The sequence below is a fragment of the Coturnix japonica genome, chromosome 7 (genome assembly GCF_054131305.1).
Source record: "Coturnix japonica strain WE chromosome 7, WE-NBRP24, whole genome shotgun sequence".
NCBI classification, from domain to species: domain Eukaryota; kingdom Metazoa; phylum Chordata; class Aves; order Galliformes; family Phasianidae; genus Coturnix; species Coturnix japonica.
In genome coordinates this window covers 5,178,456-5,199,266 of record NC_140669.1, presented here as the reverse complement: position 1 = coordinate 5,199,266, position 20,811 = coordinate 5,178,456, and the positions used below count along the sequence as shown (strand labels likewise).

The following is a 20,811-nucleotide window of genomic DNA, read 5'->3' as shown; positions in this document are numbered from 1 at the left end:
ATAGTTGCTAGATCTTGATGTTTGCAGAGCATGGCTGTATGTGTATTTAGTGTTCTGCAGTTGTATGCAGTCAGATTTATTCTAAAGATGTCTGTTTGTTCATTATCTAGGTTCTCATTATCTAACACTATATATCTGGTATCTTGAGTAGATCGGGTAGGATTTAAAAGGAACTTTTAGTTTAATGATGGATGTCATTGCTTGGGGAGTGGTCTCAGGTAGATCAGAATTCTCTCTGCAGCACATGACTCTTCTAGAATGTGTGCATTTTGTACCTAAAACCAGGCCCTTCAGTGTCTGTGTCTGCTCTGTCTGAATCTGCCTACAAGAAACATCAAAAACCCCCGCAACCCTGTCAGATCACAGCAATTGCAGGTTGTGTGAGTCTTCAGCACTGTGACTGTGTCTGCCTTCATCTATGCAGCAGCTTGACTTCAGCTGGCTTGTCACAAGGGTGGCCTCTTCCCAGCCATGCCAGCAGCTTCACACCACCTGTAATTAGACAGAGAAAATTGCTCAAGTTAACACTGCATCGAAACACATTGCTAATATCCGCCTGTCTCGGCAGTAAGACAGCCACCATAAATACACGATGCAACAGGCTGTCAGGTATCCTGGCTTGTGGAGCAACTCACTCCTCTAAGAAGAAATTTCCAGGCCCTGTTATTAATCAGGCTGTGAGTGATCTGCAGCCCTAGGATCCGTCACGCATCGATCAGCTCCATCCCGCTCTCCCTATGAGCAGCTGTTTCCGGCTCTGTCTCGATGGTGATGAGGAGCAATCAGCCCAGCTGCTGAGTGAGGCTGAGGGGAGAATAACAGCCATATCCTAATGGAACGGTAAGGGCTGAGCTGGTCTGCATTTCCATTGCTGCTTTTGCAGGACCCTGAAATGGGGCAGTTTGTGGCTGTGAGTGTGGGCAGCCCCCAGAGCACTTTGCAGTTGTCTCCAATTTGAGCCTTCGGCGCAGTCACATGGAAGTGTTTCAGAAAACATATATGACTTTCAGCTGTCTGACATTTCCCAATCTCTTCTGTTTCTTGCCTATAGGGCTATCAATCATTCTGTTCTTTTCGGCTAAGCAGTTTTAAATCTCCTGTGAAAAAATTGTGTCAGTCCAGTGTAAGGACAAGTGGCTGCTCTGCAACGCTAATTCGGTCTTGCTTAAGACATGAAAATAGAGTGGTCAAATATCAATTTGAAGTTTCTAGACCTTGAAATGATTTAAAATCTCTTTTAAGAGAAAGACTAGGGCTGAAACTTTGTCTCCGAGGCATCGTTTTTAACTTAGCAGTAAGCTCTGATGATCTTTCCTTTAAATTGCCTATTGTAGAGATGCCTGCGAAGAAAGTGCTTCTTTGGGACTGTTTGTGTTTAGCAGCAGCACTTATTTCATTTCATGTGACAGATGACTCGGCTTTTCAATCGGGCAATGGCTCATTTGGTCCCACTGGGGAAGTGTTTGACCTGCAGAAGGGCTCTTGCTTTGGCAGGACAGAGACAGTGGGTGATGCTCGGGACACTCAGCCGTCTCCACGCAGCTGTCCTTCTCAGTTGGATGTGTACACGCTGTGTGCCCACGTTATTGAATTTTTATCATTTAATTATTTTTCCTTAATGAAATCTACTCTGAGATATTGATAGCATTCATGGAGATCGGTCGCAGCCGATGGCACACAGCTGGCGGGGCTCTGCACTCCACTGCGGATCCACAGGCTTCACAGGGATGGTGCCACCCAATTAAGATTTAAATGTCTGAAAGCCTTTAATATCTGTTGTGATTGATATTCTGTAATTGGGGGGTTTCTGAGCAGATTCCGAGTTAAGCTTCATAGATTTATTTTTCTCCTAGGGCTCTGATTTTGAGACAGTGAGGAATTCCAGAGGATTGCTGGATGAACTCTGCTTCGTTCCTCACCATAGTCGTGCTCTCATTCACTCGCAAATAAGTGCCTGATTTCTATTGAGGGATTTTGATCTGAAAGATGGGGAAATCAAAGAATTGAATGCAACCTTACATTGTAACAGTTCTATTTTAAGCAGATATTCTGCTATTTTTTTTTTAATCTCACTATTATCATACAGCAGCTCAACTAATGAATATATAATTTTCTTTCCTTTTCTGCTTGTCATGCCCTGCTAACACGGACATCTACAAAGGCTCAGGTTGGTGTTGCAATCTGTCTTCACCTTATCTGATTGTTCTCATTTACTAAAAAGGGGCTTCGATGTTGTTCTGCATCAATCAGCTTTTTTCCCTTCCTCTCTTTAAAACTGGATCCAACATTATTACCACGTTACAGATTCATCTGCAGAGGTGCCACTTTCATTTGTTACCCCTGAAACCATCCTTCAGCTTCAGCAGAATGTGCTGTTTCAAAAACGCAGGACATTGATTTATTTATATCTACTTAAATTTGCTCTGCTTGCCTTGCTTTGTGACAGGGAGACAGCAGAAGCTGCAATACTTACAGCTTCTGCTTCTGGATTCAGCAAAAGAAAAAAGCAGCACCACTCTTACTAATGAGTTTCTACCTGGGTTTAGACCCCCATGTTTCACAACACAGTACAATATCCTTTGTTAATATCTTGTTTACATTCAGTAATTTCTAGATATCAAAGCAATATAATTAAAATCAAAAGCAGGAAGTGGCCCCTTGTACTAGCATACGCCCCATTCCCACATTAACATCTCAGTTCTGGAGGTATAATTCTGAGAATAAATTGTCTTGCCTGAGTATTTCAGGTAGAAACACCCAGTGCCTGCGAGGTACCTGCAAGGTCATCCGCAGTGCTGAGCTCTGCTGCTCAGAGTCTGAGGACTGTGGGGACAGTAAAACCTCAAGTGCTCCTCGTTGTTTATCCATCCTCCCACTCTCTGCCTAATTAGTGTGGGGGTTTCAGGTGGCATCACTGGGGTCTGGGATGTGGTTGGGGCTGGGAGCTGCCTCTCCTCACCAGGGCTGGCAGTGTTCTGAGCCTCCCAGCTTCTAGGCAGAATTAATTAAGGTGGACAACAGTTTGCACAATGTTTTCTCCCATATTGTCTCACATTTAATTACATAAACTTCTTGCTGTAATCTCTGGGAAGAAGCACTCGTGCTTCACCACGTTACATCTCAGTGTTCTTTGTGACTGCATGAGAAGTGTAAAAGCACTTAGTAATAGTAAACGTGAATTAATAAACCTCGCTGAGCAACTTGTTAGTTCTGTAGGTATTTGCTGTAATGACGGTGGTTCAGCAGAGCTTACTTCAATTAACTTTTTAAACAAGACATTTTCCATTCGTTACGCTAAGGAATTTGAAATACAGTGATGTCTGTCTTTGCATATTTAATCATCCATTAGAAGAGAAGAAGTGACTTACTAGGAGGCCAAGTGTTCTTACAGAAGTGTAACTGTGGACTAGATGCAACAAAGGCATGTAAAGGCCATGGTGAGCAGATGTGGAGCATCCAGATTTCTTTGTAGCAGAAATGTTCTTCTGCTTTCTGAATGTCTCTTCTCTTTTATGTTGCCTTGTTTTACAGCCAGAGTTTTGCTCTGCTTCATTTTCTGATGGTTCCAGCCTGAAATGTCTTTATCTGAATGGTTCAGTATCTGATTTCAAGCTGTCATGTAGTTAGTGCAAGAAATAGGGCATTTCCAGCTGCAGTCCCCTGTTCCCTGGGGGCTTCCTCTCCAGCCTCTAATAAATCACTTAATTCTTCATCCTCAGTTTTCTCATGTGTAAATTAGGATTAAAGTTGAGCTGTTTTGAGGCTTGGGTTATAAATAGATAATCAAGAGCTAGGGAAACTTCAGAGGATTCGTGAGTGTTTTCACCCATCCTACTCACTGAAAACCCATCATTTTTTGGCAGAGTTTTTGAAGGCTGTCACCACGGCCAGTCATTTAAAGTAATGCTGAAGTGTCCGTTTCTGTAGGAGCTTCCAAATGTGGGAATGAATACTTTCTGTCTTTCTGTGAGTAGTTATGGCCCTGACTTGCAATTCATGTATTCTGCTTAGATGTTAGAATAGAATCGATCCCATCCTTTTGTCAGCTGCAAACCAACAAACCGGTCTCAGGTTTTCTATAACCTTGCTTTAGCACCACTGAAGGTTTATCGTAACCTTATGGAAGTTCTAATTGATGTCTTTTTTTCCTTACCGCAAAGGAAAACACAAACATGAACCCCCTTGGCTTGCGTAGAAACGGAAACTAAAAGTGCTGAATTTGCTTCACAAGGATTTTGGCACTTCTATAGACTGTTACAGGCACACAATTTCAGGAATTCCCATATTTTCAGTAGTTCAAACATATGCTTATCTTTGCAAACTTTCATGCTGTAAGTTGTTCTTAAACAGTGTCTTTTGAGGTTGGTGGCTGTTTGCAGAGTTCAAACCCCCCCCAAGGCGAGCGTTCGTCACTGAAACAGATGCTTTGCAAAATCCAAATTGCTTAAAAATTGATTGTTAAATGGGTTTTCATACTGATGAGTGGTTAGCATATTTCTAACTATTGTGATCAATGAGCAAACTGGAATGAATTAAAATCAATTTCATTCTAAAGAGAACTATTTAATGTTAAAATTTTAATGAGGTCAGTCCTGTGATGTAGTGTTTGTGAATGTGCAAGTACTTCTCCTTCTGACACACAGCTAGTTTAGTAAAGCTTTTAAATGTGTGCTTAGATCTTCCAGATCAGACATGCACTTAAGTAATTAACAAAGCATGTACTTCATTTTGAAGCTAGTTTTAAAGAATTAAGTAAAATGAACTCATTATTAGGAAGTGCCGGCTGTGGATTAAATGGAACATGAAGGCGGTATTAGGCGGTACGACAATTATTCAGGTCGTACCTGGGTGGAATATCACCTACCCCACCAAAAAGAGACATTTGGATGAACAAGGTGGAGGCAACGTAGAGGTCAAATGTACAGGTGGTTGTAATAGGGGGATGCCTCCGTGGCTGTTTCCTACTGTGTTCTGGGTCCACATGTGTCAGGCTGCCTGCAGTAGAAGCGTCATCAAGCCTTCAAGTCATGGCCCTGAGCTGTAAGTCAAGGAGGGTCATTTGCACATGGCAGCATCTCAGTGGTGCTGCCCCTTGAAGTTTCAATATTGAGGAAATAAATGGCCACGCAGAAAGCGTTAAAAGTGGGCAAATTGCTGGCAAGCCTCAGTAGGAGCGTTTTTAATACCTACATTTGAATTTCATTACCAAGAAGCATCTTGCCAAACCAGAGAAAATCAACTCTCTTTTCTACATGATTTTTTTTTTTACTTCAAGCCCTCACAGGGTTTTAGTGTTATTTGTGGTGGTCTCTGTTGCTCAAAAATAGGTTGTTTTTTCTTCGGTTCTGGCTGTTTCAATGTATGAGATCTAATGTAACGTTGGTATAAGGGCAGTGATGTGAAATGGACTTACGTTCGCAATGAATTTAGCCCATTTTTATTAGAAATGAATAGCACAGAGGTAGTCCTCAGTGTCTCAGGCAACTGCTACAGTGATCAGTTTGGTTGTTCTAATATAATAAGCAGATATTGACTTTAGTTGAGGTGAACACTGAGATTTACTGTCTTGAAAACTAAAATATTGACCGAGGGAAAACCAGAGTCAATATTTACCTTGAGGGACAATAAATCTTGATGTTCACTGGAATATGAAGTCGCTGTGATTTTCAGAAGTGTTGAACCTTGTTCGAGTTTAAGCTGCAGGTGCTCATCAGGAAAGCTACCCAAAATATAGCTACAAATTGCTTTTAAGTGCAGGTGCATTTTTTCCTTTATATCCTTTGGGAGTTCACTGTTATTACTGACGTACATTTAAATAAATATATTTCAGGGTGCTGTAAAGTACATAAAAGCTCCCTGGTGGTTACATGTTTGGACCTTTCATTAAAAGGTAAGTATCAGCTATTAAAAAAGAAAAAGAAATAGATCAGCAATAGATACATACAAATGCTAATTTCTGTATGCTGTGTAGGTATCCAACTTCAGGGTACTTCAAGAAGGATGTAGAGTCTGTGTTGGAGTGAATGAGAACTGCCTTTTTTTTCAGAGCAAACCTATAGTGGTTTGTCTCCTAAAAAGCAATTTCTATCTTCCTTACCCTTAATTCCTTTGGAGCATGCTTAATAACTTGGTTTTAGGACTCGGGTGCCAATGCATCTCAGAATAGTTGTGGTTACAGAGAGTGATACAGCGAGCAGTGCTGAGTTACAGACCCCTCAGCCCATCCCTCAATCTTGTTCTAGCTTCTGTCCTTCAGGAGGTGCAGTGTGGCCATGCATCTCTGCACCGCTGTTGGATGTTTGCTTGTAAGGGTTTTCTAAGTGTACTGCATATCTGGTTTGTTTAAGTTTGGCAATGGTGAGCATTCAGTGGGTTCTTTTCCCAGCTTTGTGTTTGTGCTTGGGGAGAGGAGTGGTGTATATCACATCTTGCTCTGGCTCAGGTGTGTTAGCCTGAGCCTATCAACCTGAGTCCAAGAGAGGTCCACAGAAGGGATGCAAAGGATCAGTTGTGTGTGAGGAGCAGCTGAAGTCCCAGGTTTGTTGGACCCAGAGAGAAGAGGCTGAAGGGAGGCCTCATGGTGGCTACAGCTCTCCCAGGCAGCTCTGTTCTCTGGTCACAGCAACAGGACATTGGGGGAGGCTCAGGTTGGGGTTAGGGAAAGGTTCTGCACTGGAGGATGGTCTGATGGAAGTCCTAACATTACATGGATGTAAGGAGCAGCTCAGCTGCAGCCTGCCATGCTGGTGTGTTCCTCAGGGCCAGCATGCGGAGCAGGAGCTTGCAGGGTTTGAGTTGGTTCTATGGGCACTGCTGATATCTTGTGTCTGGTGCTGCGTGCTGCTGTCCGTGTGTGTGCCCTGCTCAGCTCGTACAAAGCTACAGCTGTCTCCAGGGAGAGACTGATGAGGCTCCACATGCGGTCACACAGGCTTGACACAACTAGGCACCAGAATACAAATGCTGTATTAACAGCTTTATTATTGCAGCCCTGCCTGCTTTCCAAGAGAGCGCATTTGAAGTATCACTTCACATCACTGTTAACTGCATATTGTCTTTTTGTTTTGCCTGCACATGTTTCCTCTGGTGGGTTTTAGTTCACATGGCATCCTATCCCTTCCCAAACCTGCTGGTTTTCTTATACAAAAATGTACCACGAATGGCAAATACCACATGTTTTGACTACCAAAATGTAAGATTAGTAAATTCCTGATGCTAGTGCTCTACTGTCTGCAAATGGGCTGCATGGGTTTTCCATATCTCTGGCTCCCAGCTCCCCCATGGCAGCAGCATGCACAAGTTAGCTCTAGGGAAGCACACTGTCTAGCTCGGTTCCTGTAGCAGTGCTTATGCCAGCCTGGCCCCCAGTAGGGCTGGCACGATGGTGTGGGGAATGGGACACTGTGGGATCCCTAGGCAGAGGTGTCTGCTGCTAAGCCTGTCCCAGGCTGAGCTGTGTAGGTGACCCATGGGCTGCCCAGTGTTGACTGATAGTAATTACTGTTTAACAGTGCACTGGTAACAGCTGAGGTTTCCCCTCCCTTAGTCTTGTCTGGGGAGACACCTACCCTCGTGGCTGCAGTTTCCTTGGGACTGCATCCAGCTCTCAATGCATTCACAGCTTTGCAGTCTCCTGGCTTTGCCTCCCTTACAGCAAGGGAAAACTAAAACTCCTAAAGAACACATTTCCCACAAGCATCTCCTATAGAAAGCATTGTTTTGTCAGACAATTCAGGCAGAACGTGGCTGCTTTTCCCTCCGTAGGGCAGAGACACTAAGAAATACCCTGAGTCTCTACATCCATCTGTTGGGACTGTGCCTGTTTCACAGCAGACACTGCTGTGTTCCCCTGTGCATGCGGGCTGGGCTGGGAGCACAGCTCCCACCCACAGGTGCTTCCTTGCTTTGCTCTTGTGTGCATTGTTTCATGCTAATGAGTGTGACTGCACAGCTAATTAGTGAGTAGCTGACACCTGAAACTTAGCTGCAATGTGCACTACATAGCATATAAAGATACCTGTATAGCTTTAGCAAGTTACCTTCTTCTCATCTGTTAGGAAGTAAATTAACATGCTGATGAGGCACAGTTCTCTTCTCATGCCAGTTTCTCAATCTCCCCATCCTTCACCTGCAAAATATTGCAGATAAGATTTCATTATTGCTATGACCACAAAAGAATAGTCATAACCTGTTATTTTTAAATGAAGTTGTAAATCAAGCATGTTGCTAAAATTCTTTATTTGAGGGGTGAGTTCGGTGGGTCTGCAGCTATTTTCCCAGTGAGACTCGTATTAATGACAGCAGCATGGCCAAAAAAGTTTTGCCATGCTGAAGAAATCTTAGGTAGGCTCTGTATTTGGGGGGCAGCAAGAGAGAACATTGTATCTTCAGATCAGCTTCTGCAGACAGACTGGTTCAAAACAAATAACTTTTATTCATTACAGTAACAGAACTGTTGAAACATTCATTTGTTTAAACCAATAAATCTGCTGAAGTACTGCTCCTCAGTGCGCTGCTTCAACCAGATTGAACGCTGAGCATCTTGTAGAAATGTTTATCAAGCTTTCACGTTATTTTTCTCAGTATTCAGTCGTATTTTTCTTTCTACACAGATTCCGTAGCTCAGGTGAATGCACAGTCGTGTTTGATTGAGGGAGATGTTAGAGGAAAGTCACAAGCATTTATGGTTTTGTGTATAAAGATGAAATTTGTGGGTTGCATGAAATTACTTAGCAGGATACATTAGAAGCACAGGCAAATGAGTGCTGGTTTTAAACACGTGCCTTTCGAAACATGAAAAAGATGCGGTGCATATGGTCCCGTTGAATGACATGATAGATTATAGCAAGAGCAATCTGAGCAAATGAAATTGTAATGGAATTCCTGCTCTGGCTTTAGAGAATAACTGTTATTTATCCAGCATCCTAAGATGCTGCATGCGTACTGCAGTTTATCATATACTTAGAAATCCCCTGGCAAGTCAATAATGAATAAATGAACTTAAAGATATGACAACACTTACAGCATAAAGAGCAGAAGGCAGGATGTTTTTCAGTCTACTCTTTTGTGGTTTTGGCTGAGGTGTTTCTGCAGAGATGCTAACCCGGATAGTTCAAATGAATGGTTTTGATTCTTTTTTCTGGCAGGTGTACGAGGCGGTCCCATGCTACACTGAGTGCAATCAGTATTCTTGGGTAGTCGAACCGTGGTCTCCATGCAAAATCAACAGTGAACAAAATTCCCTCCACTGTGGAGAAGGAATACAAACGAGGAAAGTCAGGTGCGTGAAGACAAAAGCACAATTGCAAATTAGAAAGAGCTCAAACACACTTGCATAAAGCTGAAACAACTGGCTAAGTGACAGTGAGTATGTTGTTAAGTCCAAAGTCTTTCAAATGAAAGGAAATGTGCGTGTCTGCATGATGATTAACAAGGAAAGTACTGAGAGATGAAGCCTTGTGTTATGATTGAGACTTCTCTCATGAAGAAGGCATGATGTTTAAATTAGAATTCTTTAACTTAAATGCCACACAGATACAACACACTTCTGACCTGTACAGCCTCCATGTTCTCATTACTAACATATTCCCCAAGTAGTGGCACAGCATTCACTGGAGTGGTGTTCATTATCAGTAAGTATTCATTCCCCAGGTTTGGCAAATACCGCGATTTCCACATGTGAGGGTGTTACTAATGGGAGTACAAAGGTTTGGTTCTTTCTTGTTGTCATTTTCTCTTCATTCATGTGTCTTCCAATCAAAGTTAAAAGCTCTTCGTTTGAGGCTTTAAATATTTATTTACAGTATTTATTGAAACCTGAATCACAAAAGTCCATCATGTGCGCAGCATTTCAGTTTGCCTCGTTAACACCATTAATTCATCACTGTGACTTACTGCATACAGTTTTGTGTTATGTACAGTGTCCTATCTGGAGTTGTGCAGACCTGCTGACATCTGTCACTTTTGTAATAAGCTGATTAACCTCAAACAAAAATTTCTGTTTTCTGTGTAGGTGTGTAAGTACTGCAGAAGACCATGGAGGGGAAATTGTACCCAACGCCCTGTGCAATAAGGCTGAAATGCCAAGTGAAATTCGGAAGTGCAGCTTGTACTGCCCCAACGAGTGTGCGGTGTCTGACTGGGGACCATGGAGCGCATGTCCACAGGTAGGCTCACCTGGCTGGGGCTCCAGTGGATAGTTCCTCACATGTCTTATTCTTTGTCCTTCAACCACTGTGTGAAATAATCCTTTTCTAACAACAAAGTAAATACATTCTCATGGATCCTACAGACAACATGGTTGAACCTGGAGATTTCTGTATTTCTCTCTCTTCTCAAAAAGACAATATTTCTATCTAGCATGTCCTCCTCCAAAAACCCTGAAGGAAGATTTGAGGCAGTAGTAGCAAGGGCATGGCAGCAAGATGTGTGAACAGTTGGTTATGTCCCAAAATACTCTTAGCTCTCTGAATTATGCAACCTCAGCCAAATGCTCTCTGTTGTTGTTGTGTTGGTTTTTATTTTAACTGCCCAAGACGGAAAGAAGCTGCAGATTCTGCCCTGTGAAAACTTTCTGGCCTCAAGGCATGTGATTTGAAAGCTATCGTTTCTCTCTGGTTAGTGTTGAAATAGGTGCTAGGTTTATTCTAAGGGGTTTTGTAATAGGCTTGGTTGACATATTTAAGTGGCAGAAATATTCATTGCCCCTATGTTAACAAGGCCATTATCAAAAGTCCAAGTGGTTATTGGACAGGTACTTGTACTGCTGACATAGGTAATTTCCTCCTGTAATATTTTGTGTAGGCTATTGATGTACTCAGTAAGAACATGTGAAATGAAAGCATGCATTTCATTTCCTGTATTCACCTCCTCCTGAGAAGATCAGCTTTGATGAAGTAGAATTCTCTTGCAACCAGTGCAGATGCTTGGATACCTTTCAGAGTCCCACCCTGGTTGGGCTGCTCCTTTGTCATTAACTTGTTTTCAGAAACAGATTTTCTTCATTTCAGCATGCAGTAACTAATGCAGGTTCTCAAAGCCATGGGGTATTTTCAGTCATGTTAGTGGCAGTCAGTTGGTTGTGAAAGACTGCTTGTACCATCCTAATATCCCTAAGACACCTTGAGTTTTTGGTTGAAGACTCCTTTTCTGCAATTGTGAGGTCTCTGCAGCTCACAGAAGCACAAAGGGATGACCAGAACAAGCCTGGTGGGGTGAACTCCATCAGGTGGCATAACTCTTGATGCTTCCAGGCCCAGGTACCACAGTCCTCGTGTCTCCTTGTAGATTGTTGTGCCATGGGAGCTGTTAATTCATAAATATGAGGGCGTCTGCCTGCCAATGCAATTAACTGAACAACATGCTTTCACAAGCTGTTCTGCTATGCTTTGTTGTGAAACAGAGATGGCTGTGTGTGGATAGAGCATGTGTTTAAATAGTTCTGTCCAGATACAAAGCAATAAACAGCTTGAAGTTTTATGGACAAATAAAACCCTCCCTTTGAAGACTTTACAGCAGCACTGTCTCACTTTTATAGCTACACAGGCTGTTTGTGTTCCTTTGGTTTCAAGAGGGCCACACAGCATAGTTCCTCCCAGACTGCAGATGCTTAACTACTCTAAGGCAAGCACTGGGATTTGCTATACGTGCAGAATGACCCTTCTGAAAATGGTGTTTATTCATTCTGTATATGGGGTAGGGATTGAGGGTAACTCAGGCCAGGAGTGAGGCACTGCCAGCACAAGGATGATTAAAGCAACCCTCAGCCTCCTTAGTTGTCACAGGGAAAGGTGGCAGCCAAGACTGGCCACGCACTGGTGAACACAGTGAATGGAGTTACAAAGGCAGTGGAGTCAGTGGAGTTTCTCATTTCATCCTTAAGGGAAGAGCTACATATAGTCAGTTGAATAACTCCATTATAGCTGAGAGGTTGGATCTGGGCCTTGCATGAAGGCACTGTGAAAAACCACCTGAATATAAAAGTTCATATCTGGAGCCAAACCTCATTTTGGTCAGACCTGTTGTGCCTCCAGTCTGCATCAAATCTCTTGTCCCCGAAACCACATCAATAAGTTGGTGTATGTAGAGCCTCTCCCTCATTAGGATTGCCTGTTTAATTTCTTTGAGGGAATTTTACTTGGTAGCTGATAAACGCCTGTATGATTTCTGATTCATCTCATGCTGTAACCTGAAACTTTTGAAGGACCACATCATATCTAAACGGAAAAGACAAACCATGCATCCTTGTTACTTTTCTTTCGATCCCATTTACATTTCATTTCAAAAGAGTCGGCGTTATTTTAGACATAGAACTCTTGTGAGGCATCTGCCAAAGAGTATTCTGGGAAATCCTCCTGTATCTCTGGTCGTGTTTGGCTTACAGGAGATAAAGAGGATTTATGAAACTTGACAAATTCCAGTTTGTAAGAAATGAGCGACTCCAATTTCAGCATCATCTTTGACTGAGTAGCTCTTTGATTGAAGATATTTACCTAAGATTTGGTCATGTGAGAATTCTTTTCCAGTCACTTCGGTGCTCTGCTGCAGTTTTATAGTGTTGATAATAAATTCATTCTGATAGTGGAATAACTAAGTCTTATCAGCCGAATATAAAAAGGCCTTTTAGATTATCCAGGTTACCCTTTGTCAGTATGTCATTGTACTCTGGGTACTTTCTGGGGTATTACTTTATTACTTCTGTTTTACCTTGTAGCAGTACTCATCCCATGTGGATTTTCTACTTTCAGGATAGTAAATGATCTTGAATCATATTGAAATCAATGAGTTATAAAGATGGTGACTGCTTTGTCAATATGAAGTATTTCCTTCAATGCTTTCTACAAAAGCATGCAACTGTGGTTGTATTCCTGTTACTTCCTCAATTCCTTTTACTGTTTGTAGGGGCATTTTTCTTAGTTTAAGGCACTGCTGCCATTCCTGTATGTAGATTTTCCAATCAAATTGCAGTTTTTGCATCTTGATTATGCTGCTGTTTAACACTGCTACGCAAATATGAATTATATTTCCTCTGACAGCACTTTGCCATGACCCAGAAATGCAACTGTCTGAAATGTAATACCTCCAGATTACTTGTGAGTCTCTGTCTATTTGCTGGATTCAAGAAACTCATAATTACTGATTTAAAGCTTCTCTTTGACTCTCACATTCTCTATTGTAAAAAGAAATTCAAAATGGTTTTCTCTCTGATTGAAGACTATTTTTTGGCTCATAAAGTTTTCTTTGTCGCTAAGTAACACCCATGTAAGTTAAATATCAAGGCTTTAAAGCCATTAAAATAACAGTTTGAAGCTTGCTAGTTAGTTAGAAAAAAAAAATCATGAGCAAATTAGATTGACTTCAGAGATTTCATATTCATTCCAGCTACAATAGTGCATTCAGTCAGACATCATCACTTGATTGCTCAAAGACCCAGCTAAACAATCTGGAAGCTGAAATCCTATCATCTCTGTTAAATATTCAGTGATCGAATAACATGCGCTACCTGCAGTGTCTTGACTTTGTCTTCATCTGACTTGGAAATGTAATTAATTGACTTCAATTGAATTCATCAAAGCATTCTTAAAATGAGTTAATATGTGAGTTGTGCTACAAGTCCCTGAAATAATTACCTCAATTTTTTTCTCATTGTTAGCTGTCTGCTACCTTGTGGATAGCAGTCACATCCCTACTGTCGGATCTGAGTGGCCTTCTTGTTTGCCTCAGCTGTTGGTTTTCCTAGCAGCAAATTCTGAGAGGTCTGAAATTAGTTAATTAGAGGAGGTTACATGTCAAGCGAATGAGAGCAGCTGTCCCTATTTCAGTGAGCATTTTCCTCCTGGATCAATAGCCATTTACAGTGCTCAGGACTTGTAACAACTGATTTATTATTCTCCTGAATCTGTGAGGTGTGTGCAATATTCAGATAACCGCTTGTACTAAAAGCGATAGCCAGCAATACAGCTGACTCACAGGTTTCACAGTGACTTTCATTTCAGGTGTGAGCCTGAGTTGGTTTGGTTTGGTAGTGCTTTTCCTCTAAGCCAATTGGAAAAGAAATTGAGGACTCATTTGTAGATTTTGTGGTTCATTGCATGCATTGCTGGAGTCTTCATCTCAACTGGTAATTTCACATGTAAGCTTTGGTAGAGGACCTATATTACGACTGTTGGACTGAAGAATGAAGCTTGAATAGAGCTTAATTTCTAGACCAAGGGATAATTCATGTAAGTCAAGAATAAGAATTATGCTGGTCCAAGGCTTTCCTGGATGAACATATGCTGTTCCTTATCCATAGTTGTGACTTGATTATTATTTTTTTTTATGGCTTTATCAAAAAGTTAGTTATATATGTGTGTGTGTGTGTATTAGATTCATTGGTTTATTTTATTCACCTTTTTAAAAAATATTTATAAAATAAATAATGGTTATGTAAGTATGGAAGTGAGTTTCAGAACTTAGATACATCTCAAAAAGAAAGCATAGATAAATGCGTTTTCATTTCAAAGGGCCGCTCATGTTACTGTGAGGGGACTGTTAAATTGTTCTGAAGCATCCACGTCTGCATGAACAATACAGTGGTTCACTGCAGTGTTAAAAATAGTTAAACCTTGTTGCTGCCAGCGCAATTCCCTTAGTTTGAGGTTGCATGTTTCATTATGAATAGACTTTTAAATATAATGTGGCCAGCTATTTATAGTGCAGTGTGCATTATACAAGCCATTTGATAAATAAAACAGCTTAAAGGGCTTTCTATTGGGTTACGACCTTTATGCTGAACAATTATGATGCATGTGAAAGCCTAGATCAATGGACAGTTTTTTAAATCCACCACAAAGAAAGTCTGATAGAATATATTTATGTGCAACGTTAACAACCCTTACTTGAGAACTTAGATTTCATAACCTTATGGTTTTATTTTATTTTGCATCCTTTTCTTCCAGAGCAAACATTCTATACTTCGTCTGTTCTATTATTGTCTGGAGCAAAGGCTGGGTACATTCTTTGTGTATGTTTATATCCTTCACTTTTCATATTAGCTTAACATAGTGTCAAGTGGTCATGCTAGAAAAATGTGACTGGCTAAAAGAAATACTAAAAATGCAGTAGTCGTAGTGCCAAGAATTCCTCTACAGAATCAAGAAGATGGCTTTTATAGTTTAATAGTCCTTTAGGAAAGACACCAATTCATTCCTCCCTTAACGTGATATGTATCTCCCAGTGCCTCAGGATGTTTTCTTTCTGTTGTCATTTATATAATCTTGCCTGTAGATTCTGGGTTCAAACTCAACTTCTTCACAACTGATAGAAAAGAATAATGAATACAGTGAGATTTAATGTGGTAAAGTAGGGGACAGTCTAGTTATGCATGTAGAGAAACTTACTGTCAGTGTATGGTGTCCTTACGCTCCAAGATATGCTGTATGATATGTAAGGTATGAATTGTGACCTGAGTTACGTGCCCCTTATTATTACCAACTAGAAATTAATTCCATTCCTACCAGTTAAATCAAAGAAAGTACATGCATAAATTGTGCACTCCATTGCTTACAGCCATCAAAGAAGAATCTGGAATAAATGCAGCAACCAACAATGTAAAGATAAGTGCCAAAATTAGTAGGCTCTTAACCTTGAAGGTACATAAAGTTCTCCACATCTCTACCTTCTGTTTCCATGCATCACAGCATTTCTTGTTTTTTCTCTTAAATTTACTGCCAGTCAACATCCATATTCGTCCTCATTCTTTGATCCAGAAATCTATAACCTGTATGTAGCCTGAGTGGTGCAGAAAGTAGATTCAGTTACCCTGAATAGAGACAGAAATTAGACTAAGGTTTTTCACTGGCCAAGCAGATAGTAAGCTCTCATGATCCTCAGGAAGAAGCAAGACTCAATTGTCAGACTCAAAGTTTCCACAGCTGTATACTGTAATTGTACATACCTGCCTGTCTCTGAACAGTGGTGCTGGCTGCACCTTTTCTTTGATTTTCCTTTTGCTGTATGTAGTGCATTGGCTGATGCTGAACACAAACCCAGCTGCTTACAAGAGGGAACATCCAACTTGATGTAAAAATAAGAATGAAAAGCTTAATCTACAGTCAGTAAAAGTAGTATTTATTAGCAGAATGGCATGAAGTAAAATTATGTCTTTTAAAGTATCACATTGTTTAATGGAAAGAGAGGAATTGGAAATGAAGTGCTTAAAAAGGACTGAGGTGCTTTCTGTTTATTAATAAATAAATAAATAAAAGTCGATTCATAAATGCTTGCAGGAAAAAAACTTGCTTTCCTAGTGGGGTAGGAAATTGATCCTTTTTCAGTTTGAAACCTTTACCCCTTTTCTTTTCTCTACATGCCCTTGTAAGAAATCCCTTCCCAGATTTCAGGTGGGCCTCCTTTAGGTACTGGAAGGCTGCAATGAGGTCTCCCCAGAGCCTTCTCTTCTCCTGCCTGAGCAAGCTTATCTCTCTCAATGTTTCTTCATAGGAGAGGTGCTCCAGCCCTCTGAGGATCACGGTGGCCCTCCTCTGGACCTGCTCTAACAGTTTCACATCATTCTTGTGTTTGAGACCCCGGGCCTGGACACAGTAATCCAGACGGAGTCTTGCAAGGTCAGAGTAGAGTGGAATGCCCTCCCTCACCCTGCTGGTCACCCACTCCTTTTTTGAAGCAGCCCAGCATACAGTCTGCTTTTTGAGCTGCAAGTGCACATTGCTGGCTCATGTTGAATTTTTCATCAACCAGCACTTCCAAGTCCTTCTCAGGACAAGAAGTGAAGCAGTGCCAGTCCCAATACCAACACCTGAGGAGCACTCACTGATGGAATGGCACCTGTCCTATTTCATGCAGAAGATCATTTTTGAGCAGTCAGGTTGACCATCATTTTCTGCATCTGTGAGAGTACTCAGAGTCAAGGCCTTCTGCAGTCTTGCCCAGATCTTCATTAGCTCTGTAATAATTCCTTATTGAAATTACTCAAATGATTTTACTCAGTTTTACAGTCTTTTCTGTAATACTGACAACACTGTTCCTGTCATAGCTCCTAAAAATGTAATTTGCAGTCAGTGGTAATTGTTTTTTCTCTCAGTATTATTTTAACACCCAAATTCAGGTCTGTCTACATGCTGATGTTAGTGATGAGAGTGTGACATAGCGTCTTCCTCCTGCCTAGCAGCTGACATGTTTCTTTATTTCTTATTAATAATGCTCTCAGTATTTCCCCATGAGAAATAATCTCTCTTCTTTAACTTGTGCTGTTTACATCCCCTAACTACTTTGGGTTTCCAAAGCCATTCCTTATTCTTTGCCATGTAGTAAGTATTTAATTTTTCCAGCCTGTGATTTTTGTGGGGGTCCTGCAGGAGTTGTGTACCCAACCCTATTGAGATTCCACAGTGGTTGGATGCTCGGCTCCCTCTTGCTCCTTTGAAAATACCAGCTTTCATCTTTCTCTTTGCAAGCCATTCCCTCCTGCCGCTTATTCAGTTCCATATATATTTGGTTCAATTTTTTACATAGTTAACTTGAAAGAGTAAGGCCAGAAAATCAATTATAAAACTAAATTGACTTCTCAATTGACGTAAAGAGAAACTCAACAAATAATATTACAGGATATTAGTTACAGTTTGCAGACTTTGAATTTTTGCATGTTTCCCATGTCCTCGGCTTGATTAAATGAACACTTTTCTGACAGAGATTCTTTATTATTCAGAACAGGTAAAAGTGAGTTGCTTATCGTATCAACCCTGGCTCCTCAACAAGGTGGCTCATTGGTGCAGTGAGAATGCCAGCTTCAGATCTGCAGTAAACTCCTCATTTGTTTAGATCCTGGCAAACGTGAGATATACTTCGGCCTGTTGAAGTCAAGGCTGTTTGACTGAGAGGGAGAATTGCCAGGTTAGCCAGGACTGCTGGGTGGCTGCGGCAGCATGTGCACCACGCAGTGCTGAGCTGCATCAAGGCCCTGTAATTGTGCACAGCAGGATGCTTGCTAGACAATACTGTTTTATTAAAAGCAGTTATTTATCTACAAATTATGCATATTTTCTGTCTACAGGTGGGTTGTTTTTGGAAAGGGAGCAAAGGCAGTTATTCTGGAGCTGGCACAAACTTAACTTCTTTCCTAGTGTTCACTGATTTATTTCTTTTCCTATGGTAAAAATGCAGAAGAAAATTAATTAGCAGTAGCTATGGAAATACCAGCTTTGATTTCTTTGTTTATTTTAAATGGGCAAGTCATTTAAGTTATTAGTCCTCACTGTGAGGATGAGCAGACGCTAGTTGTGGAGGAGGCCATGAACTACTGGTAAAACACTTAGAGCAGGTTTAATTTTCAGACAATTAGGAACAATTAGTTGTTCTAGATGGGCGTGGATTTTCACGTAAGATTGCCATTTAAATTGGTTTGACAAGGTGTGTGTCAGCAGTCAGAACGTAATACAGTTTCCTTTGTGTAATGTAACACAGTAAGCAACACACAGTAAGCAACACAGTAAGCAACACACACCTTGTTGGCTCCGTTTTCAAACCCGGCCAGAACTTTTCCTGTTTGTCCTGGAATTTATTCTGTTTAACTATGCTATCATCTGTGCTACTAATCCAGTTTACAGCAGTCTGAGATTTTATGCTGCAGTGCCATGACATCTCTCTTTAATATTCACAGTACGGGAATTATCCATACTTTCACCCATGGAGGGTTCAGCGTTTGACAGCACTTAGTAGCATGATAATAAGCCTGTGGCTTTAAGCTGTTAGTTTTTGTTATTTCATTTCATTTAAAAGACTCTGTAGAAGAATCATGTTTTAAATTCTCAGCTACTTATGAAATATATTTTTCTACATGTTTTGTTTTCTTCATTTTCTTTGCTGTTTTGGAGCAATCTTTGGTCCTAATGAGAGACTGTTAGGAATTAAATAGGTCATCTTGTTCAGTAATTGCCTCTGGACAATAGAGATTTATTTAATTGGCATTCATTTCCATTAGGTTTGCTGGGACCACTCTCACTTGCCCGCTTTGTGGGACTGTGGAAGAGCTCTGCTGAGTCTCAGGGGACCAGAGCCCTCAGGGCTGGTGTTCTGTCCCAGCCTTACAGCCAAAAGGGCTATTAGATACTTCCATAATCACCCTGGCTTCGGAATAAGCCTATTCATACTTTTTTATGAGATCATTTAATGAGACAAAACAGCTGTCTGTAGTGCTTTTAACCACCAATTAGCCCTGATCGCTGCCACAGCCATTTAATTTCCATCCTCCCCAGGCAATGTGGTGTGGGTGTGACTACTAAGCTGGGCACGTGGCGGTGACACAGTGCTCTCTGGTCCAGACCATCCCCACATTAACTAAACCAAGGGAAAAACTGAAGCAATGCATGGGCAGAAGTGAGTGGCACCTCCGTGTGAACATCCAAGAGAAGAGAAGAGCTTATGTCAGTCATGTCCTGGAGGCTGGAGGATGAGCAGGTACTGACCTCACCAAGAGGGGGATGTTGTAAGGCTGGAAGCATTTGATCACTCTCTCTAAGACTGCAACTGAAATTGAGAGCAGGTAGGGATGAAGGGCTCGTAAAAACAAACATCTGCAGTGCCTGCGATGCACAAGGACAAATGAAAAGAGACCTCAGTTGGCTCATATTCATGTGACTATGTGAACAAGCAAAATCCTGGATTACAGGCATCCTGACATTGGCATATCATGTCACAGGCTGTAACAAGTCACCCCATCTTATCGGCACAGCTCTCTCTCAGCACTGTGGGTGTGCTTGCGACAGCCCCAGCAGCCAATGTCTGTGTATTCACTGGGATCTCTTGTGCTGTCCATTGCTTTTGTATGCAGGTGTGTGATCCAAGTACTGTGCAAACCCGAACTCGGCAAGTGCTAAGATCTCCTGTCAGTAGAAAGCCCTGTCCTGAAGACTCACAAATGAGACCATGTATTCTTAACCAAAACTGCTTCCAGTATCAGTACAATCTAACAGGTAGGTATAATTTTCCGGTCTATTCTTTCCTGGAAGTGACACCAATTATAGTGCACATTAAACTGGTGTTCTGCTTTCCTAATTGTCTTTACATAAAATGCCCAGCTCCTTAAAGGCTTTCTCCAGTTGTGTTGTTAGTTATGTTTGCTTGTTGTGTTGGTTACAGCCTTGTCATTACAAGGCTTACTTGCAGACATCGCTAATTTCACTAACACTAATTACATGCCTACATTTCTGCGGGTTAATGGATAAATGTAGGATTTTAGCAGTTATCGTTGTGGGTGTGCTGGAAATAGAACAAGTCAAATGAGATCTCCTTGTTTTGCTGGTTCATCAACAGAACTGTGTGCAAATCTTCAGTTTCAAGCAAATGTAACATCTGTGTGGTTCCAGGGAAGGCAGTAATACCCAACAGAAGTCTGATCTGGAGGTGATACAGCTTATCTGGGTGGGCACAGGATATTGAGAGCAAAATACATTGTTTTGACCTTAGTTGGGAGCAATTAGATTGGTTTCATATGAACTAGCAAAAAGAAAAGTGCAAACTCTTTTGTTTTGACTAGCTCAGATTGTTGAGGAAGATACTAAAGGGAGATTTGGGATGAACTTGTAGGCTGGTGGGGAGGGAGAGCAGAGATGCAGAAACTGTTCCACCTGAATATGAGCTGAGCCTGAGAAATGCCAACAGCACGATGATGAAACCTGTTTTAGCACCATATTTCAGAAATGAAGGACAGTTATGCATTGATGTTTATCAAAGGTAGAAGACAAAGTAGTATGTTTTCTGCTCGTACACTTCCTATTTCTTGTTGGTGTATGGAAATTTTAGTTGTGTGTGTTG

At 41.3% G+C, this 20,811-nt stretch overlaps 1 protein-coding gene across 7 annotated transcripts in view; it reads left to right on the top strand.

The window, feature by feature from the left end:
• Positions 1–20,811, top strand: part of THSD7B (thrombospondin type 1 domain containing 7B) — a 281,970-nt gene that overhangs the window by 239,932 nt on the left and 21,227 nt on the right. For all 7 annotated transcript variants that reach the window (XM_085552994.1, XM_085552991.1, XM_085552990.1 and 4 more), the window contains 3 exons: positions 9,147–9,280; positions 10,013–10,166; positions 19,829–19,970. In XM_085552994.1, coding sequence (XP_085409120.1) covers positions 9,147–9,280; positions 10,013–10,166; positions 19,829–19,970 — 430 coding nt within the window. The remainder of the gene's footprint in view (positions 1–9,146; positions 9,281–10,012; positions 10,167–19,828; positions 19,971–20,811) is intronic.